Genomic DNA, 27,795 nt, shown 5'->3' on the forward strand with positions numbered 1-27,795 from the left:
CTATATTTTAAGTAATAATTTTCTCAGTGCTGCAATCATATCCTTGTTCCAAAGACCTGTATATCATGGGATTGAACATCAGAGTCACTATGGAGTAGAACAGAGAGAGGAGTCTGTCAGTTCCTGCAGAATGACTGGATTTGGGCCTTAAGTATGCAATGGTAGCAGGTCCAAAGAATAAAAGCACAACCAACAGGTGAGATGTGGAGAAGGCTTTGGCTCTTCCTCTGGCTGTTGGCGACCTCAGAATAGTGGAAATTATTTTGCTGTAAGAGGCAAGGATCAACATAAAAGTACAGCAACAAACAACAGAGTTACTGCATAGACTGAGAGCTCATGTGCAAAAGTGTCTCTGCAGGCCAGCTTCAGAATAGGGGGATGTCACAGAAGTGGTTAATCTCGTTCGAATGACAGAAGTGCAGAGAGAAGATCTGGCACATTTGCCCTGTCTGCACTGGGATTCCACTGACCCGGAGCCCACAGCCAGCTGGAGGCACACCTTTGGGGTCATGACCAGGGGACAGTGCAGAGTGCCACAGATGGCCACGCAGCGGTCATAGGCCATCGCCACCAGGAGGAAGCACTCAGTGGCTCCGAGGATAAGGAAGAAGCTCATTTGGGCAGCACAGTCCAGCACAGAAATGCTTCTGTCCTGAGTCCAAAGGTTCACCAGAATCCTAGGGAGAGTGATGGACACGGAACAGATTTCCAAAGAGGAAAAGTTTGCCAGGAAAAAATAAATGGGTTTGTGCAGTGCAGGGTCAAGTCTAGTTAGTATTATTATGAGACTATTTCCAGTTAAGATAATGACGTAAATGATGGAGAACACCCCAAATAATAGCCCTTGAAGGTTTGGAAGGTCAGAAAACCCCAGGAGTACAAATTCCATCACTTTGGATAGGTTGTCTTCTGCTTCCGTATCTTCATATTTCATCTGTGGGAATGATCCAATCAGAGGTACTATTATTTCACTTTCATTAGCTCTTGTTTTCTTATTTATAAAACAGGATGTTGCAACTTTCTATTTTTCAATTTCCTATAAAAACCAAAACTATAACACCAGGTGCTCTAAATGTGTGATAAAGTGTGTTTTTCATCATTATTAAATCTATCTGTAAATTAAAAAAAACTTTAATCTTTCTTTTTCTGCTGTATACAATAGTTATTTAGTTCTGAAGATAAGTGATTGTAATTTTACTATTCGTCTCAACACTCAAAAATACAAATTCTAAATTTAAGTTCCTTTGTGAAATAACTTGATATTTGCATTTGATGTGTTATTCTTTTCACCTCTCCATTCTGTTTTTCATTATCAATTCAAAATTAATCTTTTTTGCTCTTTTAAATGTCTTAAGCGATATAAAATAGTTTTAGGGATACATATAGTTAATTTTTAAAAATGAGATTTTTTTCAGTTGTATTTCCAATGTCTTTTTAACTTTGACATATTTAACTTCTGCATATTTAGCTATTTTATTATAAAACAAAATTCATCAGCTAACCACTCAAGATTTTTTGAATGGTATTTAATTTTTAAAACTGTGTATTTCAATATAGTGTCTGCAAATTCAGCATTCATAATTTTTATTCACAGTTTTCTGCTCAAAGACAAAGAATTCTAAGCTGGTCTTCCTGTCCAGGAACTCTCATAACGGTGAGAGGCATGTTCATTTAGCATTTATATTCATTAAAGCATTCAAACTAGAATGTTCACCTGTTACACACTTATTGTAAGAAATACATCCATCACAATAGCTATCTCAGAGCCTCCTAAATTACAAAGGACTTCAATAATTGAAACAATTCTGCTGAATACCTTTAATTAATTAATTGTTGTGGGGTTTTTTGCCCCATGTGAGTGTTAGTTCATGCATGTGAAAGCCTTGGGTTGAGATTGTCCATCTTTCTTTGCTATATCTAGATTTTAAGCTTTTGATCATCAGTGTATCTTTGTATGTAATGTGTAATATGTTTCTTCTACAAAAAGTGATTTACTAACTTCTTGAATTAATAATTAAACTTTCTGGCAAGCTGCAGTTACAAGGCATCAGGAGAAAAGGCTCAGCTTTGTCAACAATCTGTTAGATATCTGGGCCTAATCATATCAGAAGGGACTAGGGCCATAGGCCCCAAGAGAATTAAACCTATGCTGCTGCTGCTAAGTCGCTTCAGTCGTATCCGACTCTGTGCGACCCCATAGGCGGCAGCCCACCAGGCTCCCCCGTCCCTGGGATTCTCCAGGCAAGAGCACTGGAGTGGGTTGCCATTTCCTTCTCCAATGCATGAAAGTGGAAAGTGAAAGTGAAGTCGCTCAGTCGTATCTGACTCTTAGCGACCCCATGGACTGCAGCCCACCAGTCTGTGGGAGTTTCCAGGCAAGAGTACTGGAGTGGGGTACCATTGCCTTCTCCGATAACCTATACACGCTAGTAAAATAATGCTCAAAATTCTCCAAGCCAGGCTTCAGCAATACGTGAACCGTGAACTTCCAAATGTTCAAGCTGGTTTTAGAAAAGGCAGAGGAACCAGAGATCAAATTGCCAACATCCACTGGATCATGGAAAAAGCAAGAGAGTTCCAGAAAAACATCTATTTCTGCTTTATTGACTATGCCAAAGCCTTTGACTCTGTGGGTCACAATAAACTGTGGAAAATTCTGAAAGAGATGGGAATACCAGACCACCTGACCTGCCTCTTGAGAAATCTGTATGCAGGTCAGGAAGCAACAGTTAGAACTGGACATGGAACAACAGACTGGTTCCAAATAGGAAAAGGAGTATGTCAAGGCTGTATATTGTCACCCTGCTTATTTAATTTCTATGCAGAGTACATCATGAGAAATGCTGGGCTGGAAGAAGCACAAGCTGGAATCAAGATTGCCGGGAGAAATATCAATAACCTCAGATATGCAGATGACACCACCCTTATGGCAGAAAGTGAAGAGGAACTAAAGAGCCTCTTGATGAAAGTGAAAGAGCAGAGTGAAAAAGTTGGCTTAAAGCTCAACATTCAGAAAACGAAGATCATGGCATCTGGTCCCATCACTTCATGGCAAATAGATGGGGAACCAGTGGAAACAGTGTCAGACTTTATTTTGGGGGGCTCAAAAATTACTGCAGATGGTGACTGCAGCCAGGAAATTAAAAGATGCTTACTCCTTGGAAGGAAAGTTAAAACCAACCTAGACAGCATATTGAAAAGCAGAGACATTATTTTGCCAACAAAAGTCCGTCTAGTCAAGGCTATGGTTTTTCCTGTGGTCATGTATGGATGTGAGAGTTGGACTGTGAAGAAAGCTGAGCGCCGAAGAATTGATGCTTTTGAACTGTGGTGTTGGAAAAGACTCTGGGAGTCCCTTGGACTGCAAGGAGATCCAACCAGTCCATTCTAAAGGAGATCAGTCCTGGGTGTTCATTGGAAGGACTGATGTTGAAACTGAAACTCCAATACTTTGGCCACCTGATGCGAAGAGTTAACTCATTGGAAAAGACCTTGATGCTGGGAGGGATTTGGGGCAGGAGGAGAAGGAGACGACAGAGGATGAGATGGTTGGATGTCATCACCAACTTGATGGACATGAGTTTGAGTAAACTCCGGGAGTTGGTGATGGATTGGGAGGCCTGGAGTGCTGCGATTCATGGGATCGCAAAGAGTTGGACAAGACTGAGCGACTGAACTGGAACTGGAACTGGAACTGAAATCATCCCCTACCTATGACTTTAAGACAATTGAGAGGATTTGGGGGAATCACAGGCTACAGTCACATTGGGATTCCGGGTTATGGGGAACTTGCCCGGCCTTTATATAAACTTATAGCTGAAACTCAGCAGGCCCAAACCGACAAACTGGTTTGGTCTCCAGATACTCAAAAGGCTTTTAAGGTTCTTCAGACTGCTCTCCTGCAAGCTCCAGCTCTGAGCTTGCCCACAGGGTCAGAATTTAATTTGTTTGTCACTGAAAGAAAAGGTGTGGCCTTGGGAGTTTTGACACAACCCCGAGGGCCTCACCAGCAACCTATTGCTTATCTAAGCAGAGAATTAGATGTAATTTCATGTGAGTGGCCCCACTGCCTAAGAGTAATTGGGGCAGCAGCTTTATGAGCACCTGAAGCTTTAAAAATAATTAATGGATGAAACCTTACTGTCCTGACTTCTCATGATGTGAGTGGAATCTTAAATCCTAAGGTTAATATTTGGATGACAGACAGTAGACTTCTTAAACATCAGTCATTGTTGTTAGAAGGACCAGTAACTAAGCTTAAAGTCTGTAGTAATTTAAATCCTGCCACTTTCCTTCCTGAGAAGGAAAATGAAACACCTGATCACGATTGTTCCCAGTTCCTAACTTTAAACTATGCAGCTTGGGAAGATCTAATGGATACCCCATTAGACAATCCTGACATGGAAATATTTACTGGTGGCAGTTCTTTTGTTCAGGATGGAAAGCATAAAGCAGGTTACGCCGTGGTGACTGCTGAACAGGTTTCCCCTGTTCATCAGTGGAAGGCTTCCCACGGTGGACATCTCCACTTCAAGGAAAAGACTTTCTCCAAGTCTGAGAATACCTTCAACAACAATCATATGGGATGCCTCTTCTTCAACTGATGACATCTAACAATCCTAAGATGGACTGATGTAACTATGGACATAATATGACTTTTAATTTTGATTTTAACTTGTTTTAATGATTATTTTGCCTTACATCTGTAACTGTGTAATTGGATTTCTTTCTAGTCGCATGAAGGCTTTTAAGTTACAGATGGTTGTCCAAGCGCCTACTAGCGCCACAGCCTCCTCCAGCAATCACTTGGGGCCCCTGGATCAGAGACCCTCAATATGAGGGTTAGGAGAATACGTTGCCTTAACAATTTAGGGACCACACCCTTAAACAGCAGGAAGTAGTTATGGAACGAAAACGACGCCCCTTTCCCTTGGCAACATAATTCTCCTATAAGAAAAGGGGGGAATGAGACAGTCACTTCCTAGGCAGGTTGATAAGAAGTCTAGGGGTCCCCAAGGAGAGAGGGGTCTGGAATTTTCAAGGAGGAAGAAAGGACAAACTTTTTTTGTCCCTCTACATGCCTTAGGATTATATAACAATAATGTATCCTGCCTGAGGACAGTCTCTGGAAAAAACCTTCTGGCTAATCCTGTTATCTTAAGGTGTAATTATTGGAGTTAGTGAGGTCTTTACAACCTCCAGACATTCTTTTGATTCACTGTAATAACTAATTAGAGAGTATATAACTCCATTTCTAACACTAGCAAGGGGGTACTCTTTCTACCCCCTTCTGATGCCTATGTCAGAAGCTTTCTCTATCTCCTTTATACTTTAATAAAACTTTATACACAAAAGCTCTAAGCAATCAAGCCTCGTCTCTGGCCCCAGATTGAATTCTTCTCCTCTGGAGGCCAAGAATCCCGGTGTCTTTGCGTGGTTCAGCAACAACCTTTCATGGGAAGGGTCTCACCCAAGAGATTGTAGACATATGACCCCAGATACATGGTCAGTGAGATGGGGTCACCCTGGAGACTGTGAATATGTTACCTCAGGTGCAGGTTCTTGGAGGGGTTTACCCTGGAGACTATGGTCATGAGAACCCAGGGGCAGGGTCTATAAGGTTAAGTCACCTCAAGACTGTGGTCCTGATACCCCAGACCAGGGTCAGTGAGATTGGGTCACTCTGGAAAATGTGGACGTGTGATCCCAAGTATACAATCTGGGGAAGACTGTCACCCTGGAGACTGTGGACATGTGATACCAGGTGCAGGGTCTGGCAGGGAGGTGTCACAATGGAGACCAGGGACGTATGACCCCAGGTGCAGGGTCTGGGAGAGGTGTCACCCTGGATACTGTAGACTTGTGAACTGAGGTGCAGGGTCTGGATGGGGTCACATATGAGACTGGATATGTGAACCCAGGTGCAGTGTTAGGGAGTTGTCACCCTGGAGACTGGATACATGACCCCGGGTACAGTGTTTGGGAAGGGTGTCACCCTGGAGACTATTCACGTGTAACTCCAGGTGCAGGCTGTGTGAGAGGGGTCACCTTGGAGACTGGACGTGTGACCCCAAGTACATGGTCTGGGAGGGAAATCACACTGGAGAGTGTGGACATGTGACATCAGGGACAGGGTCTGGGAGGAGGGGTCACCCTGGGGGCTCTGGACCTGTGAGCCCAGGTGCTGGGTCATGGAAGGGGCTCACCCTGGGAGACATGGATGTGTGTCACCAGGTACTGGGTCTGGGAGAATGCACACGGTAGAGACTGGATATGTGACCCCCAAATACAGTGCCTGGGAGAGGTCACCCTTGGGACTGAAGACATGTGATCTCAGATACAGGTTCAGGGAGGGTGTCACCCTGGAAACTGTGGACATGTAACACAAGGGTAGGGTCTGGGAGGGGAGCTCACAATGGGAACTGTGGCAATGTCATCCCAGGTGCTCAGACTGATGTGGCAGTGTCACCGTGAAGTCTGTGGTCTGTATCCACAGGTACGGGTCTGGAGGGGGGTCACCCTGGAGACTGGAAATGTGACCAGAGGTTCAAAGTCTGGGAGTGGTGGTCACCCTGGAGACTGTGGACATGTGACCAGAGGTAAAAGTTCTGGTGAGGTGGGGTCACCATGGAGAATGTGGAAGTGTGACCCCAGGTGTAGGGTCTAGGAGAGGCAGTTACCCTGGAAACTGGAAATGTGACCCCAGGTACAGTGTCTGGGTGAGGTGTCACCAAGGAGACTGTGGACATTTGACCCCAGGTGCTTGTATTTCAAAGGGGTCACCCTTTAGCCTGTGGATGTGTGACCCCAGGTGAAAGGTATGGGAGTAGGGGTCACCCTGGACTCTGGCCATCTAACACCAGGTGCAGGGTCTGGGGAGAGGGCTTTCTGTGGAGACTGTGGATATATGACCCCAAGTGCAGGTTCTGTGAGGTGTTTTCTCCCTGGGGAAAGTGGACGGGTGACCCAAAATGCAGTGTCTGGGGTAGAGGCTGACCCTGGAGCCTGTGGATGTGTAAAGCCAGGTGAAGTGTCTGGGAGAGGGTTCATCCTGGAGACTAAGGACATGTGCCCCTATGAATAGGGTCTATGAAGGGGTTCACCAGGGAAGCTGTGGCCATGTGACACCAGGTAAAGGATCTGATGTGGGGTATGAACGTGGAGACTGTGGTCATATAACCCCCTGTGCAGGGGGAAAGGAGGTCACCCTGGAAACTGTGGGTGTGTGATCCCAGATGCATGGTCTGGGAGGGGTTCATCATGGAGACTATGGACGTGAAATTCCAGGTATAGGGTCTGGGAGGTGGGGTTACCATGAAGATTGTGTGCAGGTGTTTCTGGTTACTGGATCTGGGTGGTGGAGTCACCCTGAGGACTATGGACGTGTGACTCAAAGTGCAGGGTCTGGGGAGGGGCTTTCCCTGCATACTGTGGATTGTGATCCCAGATGCAGGATCTGGGACGTGGGATCACTCTGGAGATTGTAGACATGTTACATCAGGTGAATGGTCTGGGAGGGGGTTACCCTGGAGACTGGACATGTTACCCTAAGTACAGGGACTGGGAGGTGGTGTCACGCAGGACGCTGTGGTCATGAGACCTCAGGTACAAAGTCTGGATTTTAGCTCATACTAGAGACTGTGGACATGTGATCCCATGTATATGGTCTGGGAGGGAGTCACCCTGGATACCACAGGAATTTGACCCCAGGTACAGGGTCAAGAAGAGGTTACTCTGGAAATTGTTTATGTGTGACCCCACATGCAGTTTCTGGGAGGTGGAGTCACACTTCAGACTGTAGACATGTGACCCTGGCCCAGAGTGTGGGAGGGGGTCACCCTGGATCTTGTGGACATGGGACCTTAGGTGCAAGGTCTGGGAAGTGTTGTCACTCTGGGGATTGTAGACATGTTACTCCAGGTGTATGATCTGGGAGAGGTTCACCCTGGAGACTGTGGATGGGCAACCCTAGGTGCAGGGACTAGGAGGAAATGTCACACTGGGCACTGTGGTCATGTGACCCCAGGTACATAGTCTGGAGGTGGTCTCATCCTGGAGACTGTTTACGTGTGACCCCAGGTGCAGGCTCTGGGAGGTGGGTCACCCTTTAGACTCTAGACAGGTGACCCCAGGTACAGGGTCTGGGAGGTGGGGTTACCCTGGGGACAATGGACATGTGACCCAACGTCCCAGGTCTGGGAAGGGGGTCACGCCAAGGAGGCTCTGGGAGGGTGTCACCCTGATGAATGTGGACTTGTGAACCTGGTAAGGTGTAGTCACACTGAAGACTGTGGACATGTGAACCCAAGTGTGGGGTGTGGGTGCTGTCAACAAGGAGAATTTTGACATGTGACCCCAGGTACAGGTACTTTGAAGCAGTCAACATGTGGATGTGTGAACCCAGGGCAAGGGTCTGGGAGAGGGGGTCACCCTTGAGACTGGACATGCGACCCAGGTGCAGGGTCTTGAGGCGGGTTCACCTTGGCAACTGTGGATATGTGACCCCAGGTTCAGGGTCTTGGAGGACATTCACTCTGCAGAATGTGGACATGTGATCCCATGTATGGTCTGCAAAGGTGTTCACCAGGGAGACTGTGGACATGTACACCAGGTGCTTGGATGTGGGCTGCGGTCACCCTGGAGACTGAATATGTGACCCAGTTTCAGTGTCTGGGGTGTTTGTCACCCTGGAAACCTTTGACCTCAGGTACAGGGTCTGGGGGTGCTGTCACCCTGGGGACTGTGGACATATGAGAGCAGGTGCAGGGTCTGAGTGATGGGGTCACCCTATGGACTGTGGACATGTGATCCCACATGTAGGGTCTGGAAAGGGGCCTCTGTAGAGACTGTGGATGTCGTACCCTAGGTGCAGGGTCTGGGAGGAGGTCACCATGAACACTGTGGATGTGTGACCCCAGCTACTGGGTCTTGGGGGCAGGGTCACCCTGGAGACTGTGGACATGTGACCCCAGGTACAGCGTATGGGAAGTTGGGTCAACATGGGTAATGTGGACATTTGACCCAAAGTGTAGGGTCTGGGGAGAGGGCTAACCCTGAAGACTGGATGTGTGATTCCCGGTGCATGGTCTGGGAGGGTGTAACCTTGGAGACTGTGGATGTGTGACTCCACATATAGGGTATAGGAGGTGGGGTCACACTTTAGACTGTAGACATGTGACCCCGGTCCAGAGTCACCCTGGAGATTGTGGACATAGGATCCCAGGTGCAGGGTCTGGGAGGTGGCTCACCCTGGAGACTGTGACATCAGATGCCAGGTACATTGGGAGTTGGATCACCCTGGAGACTGTGGACATGTTACCCCAGGTGCAGGGTCTTGAAAGGGGGTCACCCTGGAGACTGTGGACATGTGACCCCAGGTACAGTTTCTGGGAGAGTGTCACCCTAGACTCTGGACATGTGACCCCAAGTGCAGGATTTGGGAACGGGTTCACCCTGGTGACTGGACATATGTCACCAGGTGCAGGTTATGGGCAGGAGGGACACCCTGGATATTGTTGAAGTGTGACACCAGGCACAGGGTCTGGGCATTCCCTCACAGCTCAAAAGCTTCCCCCATAGCTCAGTCGGTAAAGAATCTACCTGCAATGCAGGAGACCCAGGTTCGATTCCTGGGTCAAGAGGATTTCCTGGAGAAGGAAATGGCAACCCACTCCAGTATTCTTCCCTGGAGAATCCCATGGGTAGAGGAACATCGCAGGCTACAGTCCATGGAGTCACAAGAGTTGGACATGACTTAGCGGACTAACCACCAACACTAAGGACTGTTAAGGGGTAAGAGGTTAGTAAATAGAAAATAAATAGACAGGGTCTGGGAGAGGGGGTCACCATGGAGACTGTGTACGTGTGATCCCAGGTACAGTGTCTGAAAAGGGGGTCACCCTGGTGACTATGGACATGTGACCCCAGGTACAGGGTCTGGGAAGAGGGTCACCCTGACCCCAGGTACTGGGTAGGTGGTGTGAGGTCCCTGTGGAGACTGTGGACATGTGACACCAGGTGTAGGGTCTGGGAAGGGTTCACCTTGGAGACTGTGGACAAGTGACACAATGTGTAAGGTCGGGTGTGGGGATTACCCTGGAAACTGGAAATGTAACTCCAGGTACATGGTCTGGTAGGTGGGGTAACCATGGAGACTGTGAACTTGTGACAACATATCTATGGTCTGAGAGTGGTTAACCCTGAGACTATGTACATGTGACCACAGGTGTAGGCTTGTGAGGGAGTGTAAGAGTGTGTGAGGGTGTGAGAGGGAATGTAAGAGTGTTCAATGGTGTGCAAGGGAGTGTAAGAGTATGCAAGATGTGCGAGGGAGTGTAAGACCATGCAAGGGTGTGCGAGGGAGAGTAAGAGTGTGTAAGGTCATGTGAGAGAGTGTAAGTGTGTGCAAGGGTGTATGATGGAGTGAAAGTGTGTGAGGGTGTGTGAGGGAGTTGCAGAGTGTATGAGAGAATGTAATAGTGTGCAAGGGTGAGTGAGGGTGTGTACGAGTGTGTGAGGGAGTGTAAGAATGTGTGAAGGTTTGCAATGGAATGTAAGAGTTGAGGGTGTGCAGGAAAGTGTAAGAGCATGCAAGGGAGTGTAAGAGTGTGCAAGGGTGTGCAAAGGAGTGTAAGTGTGTCAGGTTGTGCTACAGAGTGTAAGAGCATGCAAGGGAGTATAAGAGCATGTGAGGGTGTCTGATGGAGTGTAAGGGTGAGGGAGGGTATGCAAGGAAGTGTAAGAGCATGTGAGGTTGTGTGAGGGAGTATAAAAGCATGATAGTTTAAGTGTGCAAGGTTGTGGTAAAGGGTGTAAGAGCATGTGAGGGATTGTAAGAGTGTGTGTGTGTGCAAGGAAGTGTAAGAGCATGCAAGGGAGTGTAAGAGTGTGTGATGGTGTGCGAGGGAGTGTAAGAAGGTGTGCAAAGGAATGTAACAGCATGCAAGGTAGTGAAAGAGTGTGCAAGGGTGTGTGATGAAGTGTAAGGGTGTGCGAGGGTGGGCAAGGAAACGTCAGAGCATGTGAGTGAGTGTTAAGAGTGTGCAGAGATGAGCAAGGGAATGTAAGAGTGTATGGGCATGCAAAGGAGTGTAGGAGGGTGTGAGGCAGTGTTGTAGCATGCAAGAGAGTGTAAGAGTGTGGGATGGTGTGCGAGGGGGTGGAAGAGCGTGTGAGGGAGTGTAAGAGTGTGTGAGGGTCTGCAAGGGAGTATAAGAGTGTGTGAGGGTGTGTGAGGGAGTGTAAGAGTGTGAGGGGGCATGCCAGGGAGTGTAAGAGTGTGAGAGGGCATGCCAGGGAGTGTAAGAGTGTGCAAGGGAGTCTAAGAATCTGCGAGGGTGTGCAAGGGAGCATGAGTGTGTGAGGGTGTTGTGAGGGAGTGTAAGAGTGTGCTAGGGAGTGAGATGGAATGTAAGAGTGTGAGATGGTGTTCCAGGGAGTTTAAGAGAGATCCCAGGTTCAAGGTAGGTTGGGAGTGACCCTGGAACTAGTGGTCATTTCAGGGATTGTAAGAACATGGGAGGAAGTATAAGAATGTGTGAGGATGTGCAAGAAGTGTAAGACTGAGCAAAGTAATGTAAGTGTGTGAGGGTGTGCAATGGAGTATAAGAGTGTGTGAAGGCATGCCAGGGAGTATAAGAGTGTGCAAGGGTATACAAGGTAGTTTACGACTGTGACAGTGTGTGAGGGAATGTAAGGGTGGGCGAGGAAGTGTATGACTGCAAAGGTGTGTGAGGAGTATAACAGTGTGTGAGGTAGTGGGAGGGAGTGTAATAGTGTGCAAGGTGTGCAAGGGCATGTGAGGACATGCAAGGACATAGAGGGAGTTGAGAGCATGCGAGGCAAGGCAGTGTAAGTGTGTGAGGGTTTGCAATGAAGTATAAGAGTGTGTGAGGGCATGCAAGGGAGTGTAAGAGGGTACAAAGGTGTGCGAAAGTGTATGAGGACGTGAGGTGTGAGAGAGTGTGCGAGGATGTGTGAGTGTGTGATGGTGTGCAAGGGCAGGCGAGGTCATTTGAGGATGTGTGAGGACGTGTGAGAGCACACAAGGATGTGTGAGGGTTGCAAAGCTGGGCAACAGCGTGTGAGGGTGTGCACGAACACGCAAGGACATGGAAGGGCGTGTGTGGCCATGCGAGTGTGTGTGAGGGCATCTGAGCATGTGCAAAGGCATGTGAGAGCGTGCACGGATGTGTGAGAGTGTGCGAGGATGTGCGAGGGCATGTGAGGGCATGCAGCAGCATGAGAAGGCATGCAAGGGTATGTGAGGACATGCGATGGTGTGTGAAAGCAGGCAAGGGCATGAGAGAATGTGCGAGGATGTGCAAGAGTGTGCAAAGATGTGCAAGGGCATGTGAGGACATGCAATGGCATGTGAGGACACGCAAGAACATAGAGGGAGTGCAAGAGCATGCGAGGCACTGCGAGAACCTGCAAGGGCATGTTAAGCCATGTGAGGGTGTGCGAGGGTGTGTGAAGGTGTGTGAATACATGTGAGGTCGAGCAAGAGTGTGCAAGGGCATGCAAGGCCGTGTGATGATGCGCAAGAGCAGGCAAGGGCAGGCGAGGCCGTGTTAGGGAGTGTGAAGACATGCAAGGTCATGTGAAAGTGTGCAAGGACTGCAAGCATGTGCAAGTGCATGCAAGAGCATGTGAGGGCCTGCGAGAGTGTGGGAGGGCATGTGAAGGCACGTGAGACAGTGCAAGTGGGTGTGATGGTACGTGAGACAGTGCAAGGGGATGTGAGAGTATGCAAGAGTGTGTGAGGGCATGCAAAGAATTGCGAGAGTGTACAAGGACATTCGAGGGAGGGCGAGGCCATGTGAGAGCATGTGAGGTCATGCAAGCATGTGTGAAAGGGTGCAAGGTCATGCAAGAAGAAGCAAGGGCACGTTAGGGCTTGTGAGGATGTGTGAGGACATTTGTGGGTATGTGAGGCTGTGTGAGGGTATGCAAGTGTATGCAAGGATATGTGAGGGAGTGCGAGGCCATGTGAGAGCACGTGAGGGCATGTGAGCATGTGTGAGAGGGTGCCAGGGGATGCAAGGGCACGCAAGGGCATGTTAGGGTGTGCAAGTGCATATGAGGGTGTGACAGAGTGTGTGATGACACACGACAGCATTCATGATGGTATGTGAATATGTGCGAGGGGATATGAGAGCATGCAAGAGTGTGGGAGGGTGTGCAAAGAATTGCAAGAGTGTATGAGGACATTCGTGTGAGAGTGTGTGAGAGTATGTGAGGGAATATGAGAGCATGTGAAGACATGCAAGCGCATGCAAGAGGGTGCAAGGACATGAAAGGGGATGTGAGTGCATGTGAGGGACTGCTAGGGCGTTCGAGTGCATGTGAAGGCGTGGCATTGCGTGTGATGATGCATGAGAGCATGCGAGGGTGTGTGAGGGTGTTTGAGGGCATGTGAGGGCTTGCAAGAGTGTGTGAGGACATTTGAGAGTGTGTGAGAGTGCATGAGGGCTTGAGAGCTTATGTGAGGATGTGCAAGGGCATGCAGGAGTGTGTGCAGGCATGTGAGGCCATTTGAGGTCATGCAAGTGCATGCCAGGATGTACAAGATTACATGAGCATGGGCGAGAGTGTGGTAGGGCCTGCGAGGGTGTGTGAGGGCATGCGTGGTCGTGTGAGGGCTTGGGAGTACTTTTATGGCTGTGTGAGAGTGTGCGAGTGCATGCAAGAGCATTTGAGGGTGAACAAGGGTGTGTGAGGACATGCGAGAATGTTGGAGGGCGTGTGAGGCCTTGTGAGGCCTTGCGAGAGCATGGGAGGGCATGCAAGGATTTGTGATGCCATGTGAGGACATGAGAGGGCATGCGAGTGTGTGCAAGGATGTGCAAGGCCGTGCAAGAGTGGGTGAGCACATGCGAGGGTGTGGAAGAGCATGCAAGGCTGTGCAAGAGTGTACAAGGGCTTGCAGTGGCATGCGAGGGTGTACAAGGATGTGCGAGTGTGTGTGAGGCCATGGGAGAGTGTGCGAGGGTATGCGAGGATGCGTGAAAATCTGAGAGGGCATGCAAGGACGTGCAAGAATCTGTGAGGGCATGCGAGAGCATGCCATGATGTGCGAGAGCGTATGAGGACATGTGAGGGTGTGCGAGGCCGTGCAAGAGTGTGTGACGGCTTGCAGTGGCATGCAAGGGTGTACAAGAATGTGCGAGTGCGTGCAAGGCCATGGGAGAGTGCGCGAGGACATGTGAGAATCTGTGAGGGCGTGCAAGGGCGTGCAAGAGCGTGCCATGATGTGCGAGAGCGTATGAGGACATGTGAGGGTGTGCGAGGCTGTACAAGGGTGTGAGGGGCATGCAGGATTTGCGAGAGTGTGCGAGGACATTCAAGTGCGTGCAAGGCCATGTGAGAGCATGCGAGGACATGCAAGAACGTGTGACTGCCTGCTCGGGCGTGCATGGGCATGTGAGGGCGTGTGAGGGCATGCAAAGATGAGCGAGAGCATGTGAGGATGTACATGAATATGTGAGCACGGGCAAGGGCATTTTAGGGTTTGTGCAGGCATGTGAGGGCATTCAAGGACGTGTGAGAGCATGTAAGGATGCGTGAGCATGGGCGAGGGCATGCTAGGGCATACACAGGCATGTGAGGGTGAGTCAGGTCATCCGAGAGCATGCGAGGATGTGCAAATGTGTGAGTACATAAAAGAGAATGTGAAGGTGTGCAAGTGTGTGCAAGGACGTGAAAAAGTATGTAAGGGTGTGTGAGAACGTGTGACAGTGGATAAGGGCGTGGGAGAGCTGGCGAGAGTGTGTGAGAACGTGCGAGGACTTGCAAGAGGGTGCAAGGCTGTGTGACAGTGTGTGAGGGTTTGTGAGTGCATGGGAGAGTGTGAACGAGCATACGAGGACATGCAAGGGTGTGCAATGCCATGCAATAGCATGCAAGGTCGTGGGATGGTGTGTGAGGATGTGTGAGAGTATTTGACAATGTGCAAGAGAGCACGGGGGTGTGCAGGGGTGTGTGTGGACGTTTGAGGATGTGCTAGGGCATGGGGAAAGGTGTTAAGGCATGCAAGTGTGTGCAAAGGCATGCAAGGAGGTGTGTGGCTGTGCAAGAGTGTGCATGTGCATGTGAAAGCATTTGATGGTGTATGAAGATGTGTGAGGGTGTGGGAGTGCATGCAAGGGTATGCAAGGGCATGTGAGGGTGCGCAAGGATGTGCGAGAGTGTTCAATAAGGTGTGAGAGGACACGAGGGCATGAAGGTGTGTGTGAGGGCGTTTGAGGACACGTTAGGTCATGGGAGGACATGCTAGGATGTGCAAGTGCATGCAAGGTGTGTGGCTGTGCGAGATACCCATGTGAGTATGAGAGCGTTCGAGGGCATCTGAGGGCATGAGAGGATGTGCGAGGGTGTGCAAGTGTGTGTGAGGGCGTGTGAGAGCATGTGAGGATGTTCAAGGGCATGTGAATGCTTGCAAGGGTGTGCAAGGAAATGTGAGGATGTGCAACCCTGTGTGAGGGCGTGCAAGGATGTGCAAGAGTGGGTGAGCAAGTGTGAGGGCATAAAGAGCATGCGAGTCCATGTGAGAGTGTGCAAGGGCATGGGAGGACACGCAAGAGTGTGCAATGGTGTGTGATGGCATGCCAGGTTATGTGAGGCACCCTCTGTGCGACCACCTGGACTGTAGCCCACTAGATTCCTCTGTCCCTGGGATTCTCCAGGCAAGAATACTGGACTGGGTTGCCATGCCCTCCTCCACGGGATCTTCCTGACCCAAAGACTGAATTTCCGTCTCTTATATCTTCTGCACTGGCAGGCAGGTTCTTTTCCACTAGCACCACCTGGGAAGCCTCCCAGGGCTGGGATCTTCTTTAAAGAAGGAAAATACTTCCTGTTCATGTGAAAATTCTGCTTCTGTGACACCCCATGTCTCAATCACCTCTTGTATCATCAGGGCAGCAGAGACTGCTAGCTGTCTACTCGAATACCTTTCTTCCTTTCTAAGAACTCTCAAACCAAACAAGGTCGGCCCAAGAAAGGAACGTCAAAAATTAACCTCATTTATGAGCAAACATGGAAAATTCCTGAATGAAACACATGCATCACTTCCACTTAGATTTCACTGGACAGAACATACATGTCATGTTGCAAAGAAGATGAGAAAATATATTCTTCACTCCAGGCAGTGTTGTGCCCCAATAAAAACTGGTTTTAAATTCTCGGGGAAGTCGTCTCCCCTTCTCTCCATTCAGAAACAAGGTCAAGATAAGCAAGTTTCCTTACTGGCCACTTGTGTGATGTGCATTTATTTCTACTTTACCCTGACACACAGGACTTAGCATTTTGCAGGCTCAGCTTTACAGAGAGGCCTTCTACTAAACTCTGTGATGGTTTGTCACCTATCCTCCTGCATTACAGTCAAGTATCAAAACTGAAATTTAAATTTGTGAGATGCCCCGAGGGAAAAATATGGCTTTTTGCTTTTTCTAAATTCCTGCTTTCCTCACTCTTTTGATTTTTTTTTTCTTTTTCTGCCACCTCTGCAATGCAGTTACATAATTTTAAAAAATTTATTCTAGCATGCACAGTTGTTTTACTGGAAAGTTTGTCCAGGGTATCCAGACATCATCCTGCCCAAGTGAGAGTTCACTCTGATATTTTCAGAGGTTTGTTTAATAAAACTTCAAAAGACAGTTAATCTTCATCTTATATAAACCATTTCAGAGAACAAAAAAGAAGCAAAGTTACACAATTATTTTACAAGACTTATTTAGTCGTGACACCAAAACCAGACAAGGTCAGCACAAAAAGAGAAATTTAAAAATCACTCTTGCTTATAAACATAGGTGGAATGACCATTGTAATTTCCAGTTAAATGGACTAAAAATTTCTCTTTTGTGCTTAAAACATTGTTTATAAACATAGATGGAAATATTTTAAATAAAATATAAACAAACCCAGTCCAATGGTGTATTTAAAAAGAATGATTCCAAAATAGTACAAGGATGGTTAAATATTAGAAGATCTATCAATGTAATTCATGAAATTAACAGATTTAAGAAGAAAGCCACATGATATTTCTATGGATGCAGAAAACACATTTGATAAAGGTCAACTCTCATTCATGACAGACTCAAAATAGAAGGAAACTTCCTTAATGGAAAATGGACTTGTCCTAAGACCTTCAGTGCTCATGCATATTGCAGTCAACATCTGTATCCTTACAAGCCAGAAGCAGCTTGTAAGGATACTTCACATCAAAGCTTGACTTTGATGAAACTTTGATGTGAAACCAGCAACATGTTAGGCTCCTTATCTGATTCTTGGTAGTATGATAAAATTCATTCATCCCAAGGAAGCAATCTCTCTCAAGTCATGTCATCCCAGAAGAGCAATGAACCTTTTTCCAAGTTTCTAACTGCTACTTCATTCTGGTCACTAACCCATGATCACACGATAGCTATAGATAGGCAAATGTAAAAGCAGCCCTCATGATCATCTAGTTCAATTCACTTATCTTACAATGACATCCCAAAAGCCCAGAGTTAAATGTCAGTGATAACCTGGCTCAGCTAAAATGTGCACCTGGGATGTGGACCCAGCCTCATGAAGCTCAGTTCCTCATAAAGCTCAAGCGCTTTAACTTCCTCCTCATGAGCAAAAACAAATTCTTCTCAATTTCCTATGTCAGTTTAACTATCTCCTTTAAATATTTTGGGCTTCTATGGACACTCATGGGAGAAGGCAATGGCACCCCACTCCAGTACTCTTGCCTGGAAAATCCCATGGACGGAGGAGCAGTCCATGGGGTCGCTAAGAGTCGGACACGACTGAGCAACTTCACTTTCACTTTCCACTGTCATGCACTGGAGAAGGAAATGGCAACCCACTCCAGTGTTCTTGCCTGGAGAATCCCAGGGACGGGGCAGCCTCATGGGCTGCCGTCTCTGGGGTCGCACAGAGTCAGACACGACTGAAGTGACTTAGCAGTAGCATGGACACTCATGACCTTGGGGATGACCTTGGGGATTTACCTTCTATCTCAAGTAGTAATAGTGGCAGGGGCTGGAGGAAGGGGGTCAGCAGATGAAGAACTGGAGACTTTCTCAGAAGGAAAGCAACACCTATTTTTAGCAACGTTCTAGTGTAAGGAGTTAGAAGCACAAAGGGGCTCTGGAGAAGGACTTCCCACTGCAGGAGGCAGGGAACACAGGCCACTGGGTCTGATTATACAGGTTGTGGGTGGCATGACTTTGGTGGGCACCAGTCACATCATACTCCTTGTGGATTTGTGCATTTATTGCTATTATCTCGGGGTTCCCTTGTGACTCAGCTGATAAAGAATCTGCCTGCAATTTAGGAGACCTGGGTTCCATCCCTGGGTTGGGAAGATCCCCTGGAGAAGGGAAAGGCCACCCACTCCAGTATTTTGGCCAGGAGAATTCCATGGATTGTATAGACCACGGGGTTGCAAAGAGTCAGATACAACTGAGCGACGTTCACTACAATCATCTTGAAGCAGGACAGCATCCTGGAAGGAGTGTCTAGTTCTAATTCCTACACAGGTGCTATGGGGCTACCTGTAATGCTGAGGGGAGGGTCTGGCTGTAGCAGGGCTGGAATAAGATCTGGAGATGGACCAGCCCTGCCTGATTCTGGAATTAAGCTTTGGGTGTCAGGGCAAGATGCTGTACAGCAGGAAGTCCTGGGGGACCAGGAAATCTTGAGCTCTAACTTTTAATGGACTTTTTTTCTCAACCTGCTCTGCCAGGAATCCATTTCATCTGGACCCACTGTCTGTTCTGGGCCCAGTTCCTGTCTCTGGCACCAGCTGGCCTCAGCCTTCTCTCTTCTTGGCCTCATCACCTTCCTCCACTGCAGTCCCTATAGCCTGATTTTTCAATACATGCCTTGACAATCTATAAGCATAACTGCCTTACTAGAGAGTAATTACTCTGGAATTTTCCCGGGGTGGGAGCTGGGGGGAAGGGGTTGCTTCTGTCCACAAATAGAAAAAGATGAAATGACTGGCAGTACACTGTGCAGAAAGTTAAAAGCCTCTTGGGAGAAAAAAGAAACTCTTTAAGAGTTGTCAGATTATCAATACATCAAAGCTACAAAGACCTTTTTGGAGGAACCCAAGACACAAATAAGAATCTCTTTGAGGAAAGGGCCTTAGAGCTGCAATCAAAGGACTCTAAGAAAAAAATCAAGTGCCAATGGTAACCTCACTTGTTATTTTAGGCCCCAAGAACAGGAATGTAAAGAACCAGGGTAAGATATTAGACTGCAGGAACTCAGTGGAAATAGTACTCATTTTTACAAAGAATTTTGCAAATTTTCAGAGTTGAAAAGAGCCTATAATGAAGTTAATTTTAGTAAAGAGATAAAATCTGAATTCTCAAGGGTTGAACAAAAATATACTGGATTTAAGAGACTTAGACACCTACAACTGGAAGCAGAAAACTGAAAAAAACCTCTGTGATCTAATCATACATTGTCAGAAATTGCCAAAAGACATAACAAGTGCTCTTGATCACAAAGAAAATGAAATTCAGATTTTGTGTAATGGTTTTATGTGGCGGAAATACCCAGCAGGTGACCAGACTGAGAAGTTAAGAAACACATGATAGATGGCTCGCAAAATGAACCTTTGTTAACAAAAGATAAAGGCCATTTCCAATATAAGCTAAATGCTGAGTTGCTAGCTCAGCAAGGGCTGGAAAACAGAAATGTTGAAACAAAAAAAATCATAAAATTTCTGTCTCCTTTATTAACACAGCTAATTATGGCTTTTACTTAGTGTGCATTAAGTCAAATAAACAACTCAGAAGTTCACCAAATTAAAAATAAGGATCATTCATATCAAAAATCTGAAACCCGGTGCAAAAAGATAATAGAACTAACCTAGGTCAAGTAAGTCTCCATGCTGTTATTTGAAGTGCGTGGACTCTGTGGGAGAGGGAGAGGGTGGGGAGATTTGGGAGAATGACATTGAAACATGTATAATATCATGTATGAAACGAGTCGCCAGTCCAGGTTCGACGCACAATACTAGATGCTTGGGGCTGGTGCACTGGGACGACCCAGAGGGAGGGTATGGGGAGGGAGGAGGGAGGAGGGTTCAGGATGGGGAACACAGGTATACCTGTGGCAGATTCATTTCGATATTTGGCAAAACTAATACAATATTGTAAAGTTTAAAAATAAAATTTAAAAAAATACACAAAGACAACTGAAAAAAATCAGTAAAAAAAAAAAGAAAGAAAAGCCTACATTTGCTCTTGGAGTAAGATTTCCCTTGAGCACTAAAGGATTATTGAAATTTCCAACACAAGGGGGCTCCAGCACTGGCCTCGAGCTAAGAACGCCGAGTCAAGATTTGTTCTGCTCTTTCTCCACCTCAAGTTTGGTGCTGATCACTGCCAGCCTCTCATGAGTCCTGGGGAAGATGGAAAACACCAACTTAATGATTTGCATTTTTAAAGTTGCCATATAGTAAATGGAATTCCCAATAAGCTGTGTGAACACTGAAAACACAGAGCAGACCTCCTGTAAACAATGATAGCTGTAACCTTGCTCTAAAGAAGTACACATGTGTCTAGGGCTCCTCAAGTAAAAGTCACAGTCGGGAGAGGAGAGAAAGGGCATCAGGGAGAAAGGGAGGTGGCCTCACAGTGACACCTGCTGCCCTCTGGGACACACCTGCCTCCAGGAAACAGTTCAGGGATAAAGAAACACCACATCCCACAAAGCCACTTTCAAGCATTTGCTTTCACCACCCTTGTATACACACTCGTTTCACTCATGACCTCAGAGAAATTAAGTTTTGGCTCTGAGGAATCATCTAGAGTCACAATCTAGAGGGGAAGACAAGAAAGTCAATGGGTTATTGGAAAGAGCTAAAACAGCCCCAGGAACAATTACAAGTATCCCCTGCTTTTCCAAAGTTTACTTTATGTTACTTCACTTCTAGGAAAGGCCTATGTCAGCATCTGTTTTTGATAATCAAAAAACAAAAACAAATTTTTTTGAAGAGACTTTTTGATTTCATATAAAAAGTTTCCGTGTACGTTTTACAGTGAGAGGCATCGCGCTCCCCAAGCAGGGAGACTGGCCCCACTGAGCTCCTTCCCTGGAAGCCACACCCCACAACTCAGTGTCAAGTCACCACAACCCTGAACCCTATAAGGGAGCACCTGTGTTTCATTTGTGCATATTCATTTTAGGCTTCAACTAGCAGAACGTGCCCTCGGGTACCTGCTTCTTTGCTGTATGCTGCTTTGGCTTATGAAAGGCTTCCTAGAAATGCTCTGCTTTCAGACAGTGGGGAAACCCGGACTAGGCACTGGAGGTGCCATCTGCCCTTCCCATCCTCCACACCCCCTCCCTCAGTCAGATCACCATACTATTTCTAGCCACTCTGTGAATTATCCCGTCTTTCACTCCTGTGTTAATTGCCCCCGGTTTCACAAGCATGCCTTTATGCAGGGTGCTGCTGTTGCTAAGTCACCTCAGTCGTTTCCGACTCTGTGGCAAAACTTAAAAGGACACTGTATTAATAGTTTGTCTTAGGCCGCCCTCTAGCAGTGACCATCTAGTCAGCTTTCACTTCCTACTAATCTCATGAACTGTGCTCTATAAAAATTAGGCTTTAGAGACAAATTAACGAACTAAATTTACTTTCTGTGTTTTGACTTACTTGTCTAGTTTACCTTCCAATGACTTTCTAACTTTCAGTTCTACTAGGTAGAGTTGCTTATATTTTTCCAACTCTGCTTTTTGAGAATCTTCTTGCAAAGTTTTCACCTTGGAGAGTTCAGATTCCAAGTGTTTAATTCTGAGTTCCATCTGAATTCTTCTCTTGTAACTGCTCTAAATTCTCCTGAGATGCTGCTTGTATCTAAGGCAAATTTTAAAAGATAACATTTTAAAAATAATCATTAACCTGGAAAATGGTATTTGCTCCCTTTACTTTTGAGTCAGTGATTCAGAAAGCAATTTTAAAGGTAAAAAAAAAAAAAGAGAGAAGTTTAAAACAATTATTGTCAATGTGAAGTGAATTAAATGTGAATTATAAAATTAAAGTGGAATTATTGTTATAGTGGTGCTTATATAATCTGATAATTCAAAGAATAAGAGGATCAACTTAAAATTTTAAAAACTGAACAAGACAACTTAAACATAATTCAAGAGGATGGTACCAGTTCTAAACCACAATATTTTCTTTTCCTCCTAGTAGTCTTGTTTTATACCAATTGGTCTTATAAATGAAAGGATTCTCTAGTGAGAATCATTCTGATAGGTCAATTTGGTGATAACTGTGATGGAAACGGAAATATTTAAAGGGAGAAACAAGTTTCCTTCCAGAAAACTACCAAACCAACTGCTCTAAGGGAAGTAGAGGAAACACATAAGCTGTATAGATCCAAAACGTAATTTACAACGAGGTGAATTCAAGCACATGACAGATGAACAAATTAGCCTGCAAAAATAGGTTGACTTACTTTAATTTCTCTACAAGATCCTGTCTCGCCGTTTCTTCAATCTCCCATTTATACTGCTCTACTTCACTGTGTTCTATCATATTCATTTCTATATGACTTCTGAGGTGCACTACTTCTTGCTCCAACTTCTTTTTATTCTTCTGTAGTTTTTCACATTTCTTTTGCATTCCTTTCATAGATAATAACTCCTCTCGAAGAACTTGATTTTTTGCATCCAGGTGCAGACCTTTTGAAGATGCACTTTCCAGCTCTGCTGTAAGATCATCAATCTGCAAGAATAAAACAATACTCTTTGGTAATGAGGCAAGTGGACTGAGCACAGCCTAACTCAAACCCAGGATCAAATAGATATGATGGTATCTGTATTGTAGAATGTAGGACCAGGGATTACTCAGAGAATCAAGAAAGAAGTTCAAACCACCAAGAGTCACAAAATATATTCTTCACCGTCATCATCATTGTCACACAACATTTGCACCTGATTTTACACTCTTTTCTATTTTTTCTCCATAAAATGACTACAAGTCACCTCTTAGTAGAATGTCTTTTATTCCTTCCCCCCATCTTAATGCCCCATGTTTTAAAGAAGTTTGAGGGATACTGTATTGAGTTATCTAGGGCTGAGTTAATAAACGCTTCCCAAAAGAAGATTGTGAAAATAAGACTCTCATTAATAAATTTTATAAATATGGATTCTAATCCCATAAGTCTTTTTCTGAACTATGAATAATAGTTTTTGCTAATTTGAACTGCAGTCCAAAGAAAAATAATTCAAAAGGTTAAAGAAATCCCATCTCCTAATAGCTTAGTCAGAGGATCCATACATTTTTCTGAACAACAACAACAAAAAAAGCCTCGTTTTTGTAACCATTTGTTACTTTTCACAGAACAGAACATACAAAACAAAACAACAAACAAAATTTGTGCAAATTTCAGTGACACCGAGTTGCAAAGAACTTTCCTTTAGACAGAATGATTACTCGGTAAGTCGAGGTGAGTGGAGGTGGTGGTACTGAAACTGTCTACAAATTCTTTGACACTTTTCTCTGAAATTCCCTCCCCTTAAATATGTGTTGGCCTCGGTAACTGATTTCTACTGGACAGAGTCTGGGGAAACTGACTTTTGCTCTGTGGGAAAGCCCACCCTTAGCATCAATTACTACACTGTGAAGAAGCCCAGACCACATACTGAGCACCTTGTCAGTGCCCCCACTGACCACCCCCAACTAATGACCATCCAAAAACCAGCTCCAACTGCCAGACATGTGCATGAACTAATCTTCAGATGACTCTGGTCCCCACCTTCACGCATCCCAGCTGATGCCAACTGGAAAAGAAATGTGCTGGTCTCACTCACTGAGCCTTGCCTCAACACAAATTTGTGAACAAAGTAAATGCTGTTTTGAGCCACTAGGCTTTGATGTGGTTTATTATACAATTTGCTAGCAATAAATACCTGGCATAGATACTGATATTAAAAATGCCATTAAAAAATAACTAAAAGATGTGAGAATGCCTTTCAACCTGGAGGTAGGTGAGATCTGAATGGATGCAGAGAAAGAAATGAAAACCCAAAGGGCTTCATGACATTGTAGACTGAATCCTGATGGCCCTTAAAGAGGCTGCTGGTGACAGCTTCTAGGCAAGAGAAGAAAATGACACTGAAACACAGGGGAAAGGAGACTCTTGCTATGATCCAGCTGAAAGTAACATCAATGAGAGGGATAAGCTATCAAACAAGGGGGGGGGACAATTAAATATAAAGGAATCAGGCTCAATTATATTTGGGTTCAATATATGTTATCTCCTTTACAGCATCTCCACATGTCCAGTGGTCACATGATGCTAAAAGAGAGAAACAGCTTCTGGGCTAAGATCAAATCTAGGGTGCTTTCAGGAAAATATGGTCTAAAGGTGAAGCCTGTAAAACCCTTCATTAAGACCCTGGAAAGACTTAAGATGGTGCCTCAAATTCCTTTAAAGATCTTAAGGGCATAAGAATTTTAAAGGCATCATCCTACAAAGCTTCACAAGAAGCCCATGGTGCAGAGCTTCTCTCAAAAAAGATTTGTGAGGGTAGCCTCTCCAATGACGTGAACCCCAATCCAATTCACAGGACATTAAAATCTTTAAAGAGAATCTTGGAAGCAAAAAAAACAGTGCTTGGCCTAACAGAGACCAAGACATGCAAATGAGAATAGGCCTTTGGGATTTTCTTAGAAGTTCAACAGAGAGGAAGCTGGCTTAAGAAACATGACTCAGCTACAGACAGAGGTCATTTCTTATGAAAAGGACAGCACACAGAGCTCAGAGGGTAGAGCAAAGGAGAAGCACTCCTATGGGCAGGACCAAGTCCTCATCAAAGAGCTGGCAGCACCAAACTGGACCTCAGAGCTGCTATGGACTACGCTGCCTCCCGTTTCCCGTTTCTGAACAGGAGAGTCTAGTCATTCAGCAGAATGGTGGGGGTGTGGGTGGCAGATAACTTGTCCCTTTAGTTCTCAAGTCTTAGTACTGAGAGGGTTGTGCTCACAGGGTCACACTTTAGAAATCACACCTGCCGGGGTCCAGCCCCGGCTGATCCAGGGTATTCGAAGCAGGGACGGCATCGGCGACCTATTTAATTACTTATTCATCAAAGATATAAAGAGTAATAGAATAAGGATAGCTCAGTAGGAAAATTCAGTGGAGAAAAGAGGCTGAGTAGCTTGGTTTACGCGGGAGACCAATAAAACTTCAAGACAAGAAGTTTGCACCACTTACGGAGGCCGCAGGCGTCCTTCCGTTCTCCCAAAGGAGAGGAGACACTGAGGCCTCCCCTGTCGGATCTTAGAAGCCCAGGCATAATTAGTAAGCATGGCGGGTTCCGCGCTCCAGATGGAGACTCAGCCAGAGTGAGAGAGAGCGTGACATGGGGAGACCAGTATTTTGAGAAACTGATCCCAATTCTTTATTTTCCAGAGTCTGTTTTTATACACTGAGATGTTATGCAAAAGTCACGCGGGGTCAGCAGTCCTGACTTTTATCAAAGTCAGGTGCTTCATACAAATGTACACAGAGGTCTTAGGGGTGTTACATCATCTTCTGGCCAGGGGGCCTGCTGACAATTTATGACCCTCTCCTTGTGACAGCGGTCAGTCAACCAGGACACTTATTTCTCCAAGGGTGATTATTCTTAAAACAGACGCCACCCAAATAAAGTTACATTCCTATAAGGTGAGGGTGTAGTGGGTTTTAGTTAAGGAAAGAATTTACTTAGCCTAAGGTCTAATGTGATTTATATCAAAGGTTAATACTTATTTCTTCTATATATTCATTAATGTGTGTAAGGGCAGGGGATATGGAGTTGGCTCAACAAATGAAAAACCCTTTACCAATACAATTTCTAATCAGCCCACTATACTTATACTAATGGTTTTCTAACTTTTCTAAGGAACCTGTTTTTAGAAGGTTTAAAGCACCTCGTGCCTCTCACAGTTGGGAGGCTGTGAGCAATCACATGTGGCCGGACAAGCCTGTCAGGCAGGCTAGAGAACCTTCAGAGGAGTTTGTAGGTTAAAACACTCTTGTCACGCCCAGGAGTTTTTATTAACTGGAGCTCTAGGTTAACTCCTTCTCCGAAAGAGGTGGTGGGGGACAGCCCCCCGTAAAGTCAGAGGTGTAGGTGAGAGCACAAAGTAGTAAGGTAGGCAGGCTCTGGTTATGGGGGTAGATGCTCGAGGATTTCCAGGGGGACTCCTGAGGCTCAATCCCGCCTTTGTGTATGTCGAGCCTCCTTCCTCATGACCTTTGCCATGGGCGGAGTGCCTCATGCCAGCCCCCAACACACACCCAGAAACCTCATCCCCATGTGCCATCTGTACCTGATGAAGATAGTAAGACCTCTACTTGAGCCTGAGCCTGACACTGTTAACAACTGAGACTTGTGAGGGAATGGGTGGGGAAAAGGGTATTTTTCATTGGAAGGAATATAAAAAATTTTCGCCAGTGAGTAACTGTGCTAGTTTTTAAATGTACCCATTAGTTTTAAAAACTTTATTCTGTAAAAAAGGTAGAATATAGGCCAAGTATAAGTGACTTGCTCCTATTGAACACAAAATGATGAAAGTGATGCTGTGTGAACTGCAAAGTGAGGTTAGACAAGCCAGCAGAGCTTCTGCCTGGCTCTCAACCTGAGAACCAGGCTCCATGCTGCAAGTAAGCCCAGGCTGCAAAGAGAGCCTAGGTGTTCAGGGTAGGTGTTTCACTTGTCTGCCTTTACCAAAGTCCAGCCAACCACAGATGCCAACTATCAGACATGGGCATGAACACACCTTCACCCGATTCCAGCCCCCAGCCCTCGAGCTGTCCCACCTGAAGCTGAGGGGATGAGAAGCCAGCCATCCTGGCCACCTTTTCCTAAGTGTAGATTTTGAATGAAACCAATGTTGTTTATTGAAGCCACTAAACTTAAAGCTGATTAGGAAAAAAACAGAAAAATGGATTTTTGGAAAAGAGAAAATAAAAGCATAACTTAAATGCAGGTAGAAACTGATCTCCTATAAACTGGAATATAATATAAAGGGTGAGATTTTTAATGACAATGTTGATGAGAAGAAGCGAATAACTAGAAGAAAGACTTAAGAACTATTCAGGAAGAAGTTTTTTCGGGTTCCCTTCAATGACAATTTCTTACAAATAGGCAGGTGTGACTCCTTAGAATTTCTGCTCAAGTTTGAAAGCAATGAAGACTAGTAAGCAATGAGACATATGATTTGAACTATAAGAAATAACTAGAAATAGTTTATTTACCAAAATCAGACTTTTGACCTCATCTCAATGTACTGAAATTCTAAAAGAGATGGGTAGCTTTGAGTAGTTACTAATCTAGAACTCAATCTTCATTGTCCTCTCCTCAGAGAGAGAAATAAAACACCACGAGATGCCACTTCATACTTGCTAGGATGGCTATACTCACAGAGACAGGTAATGACTAGTGTTGACAGGAATGTATAGAAATGAGAACGTTTTACATACTTTGGATACAAATATAAAATGATGCAGCCATGCTGGAAAACACTATGGCAGGTCCTCAAAAGATTAAACAGAGTTGCTGTGTAATACAGCAATTCTATTCCCAACTATATTCCCAAAAGAAGTGACAAAACATGTTCACAAACAAACGTTCACAGTAACATTACTGACATTAGCCAAAAAGTAGAAATAACCCCAAAGGTCCATCAGATGATCAATGGATAAGTAAAATGTGGTATATCCACACAATAGAATACTATTGAGCAATAAAAGCAAGAAAATACTGATACATGTTAGATGTACCTTGAAA

The 27,795-nt window shown here is 45.6% G+C and overlaps 1 protein-coding gene and 1 pseudogene across 1 annotated transcript in view; both read right to left on the bottom strand.

Moving 5' to 3' along the window:
* On the bottom strand, positions 1-934 carry LOC129634902 (olfactory receptor 10AG1-like; annotated as a pseudogene).
* Positions 935-22,391: 21,457 nt separating this feature from the next.
* LOC129635035 (ankyrin repeat domain-containing protein 26-like) overlaps positions 22,392-27,795 on the bottom strand; it is a 67,927-nt gene continuing 62,523 nt past the window's right edge. The window contains 1 exon segment of the mRNA XM_055557625.1: positions 22,392-22,741. Coding sequence (XP_055413600.1) covers positions 22,469-22,741 — 273 coding nt within the window. The 3' untranslated portion in view covers positions 22,392-22,468.

The sequence above is a fragment of the Bubalus kerabau genome, chromosome 20 (assembly GCF_029407905.1).
Source record: "Bubalus kerabau isolate K-KA32 ecotype Philippines breed swamp buffalo chromosome 20, PCC_UOA_SB_1v2, whole genome shotgun sequence".
In the NCBI taxonomy this organism is placed as follows: Eukaryota; Metazoa; Chordata; class Mammalia; order Artiodactyla; family Bovidae; genus Bubalus; species Bubalus kerabau.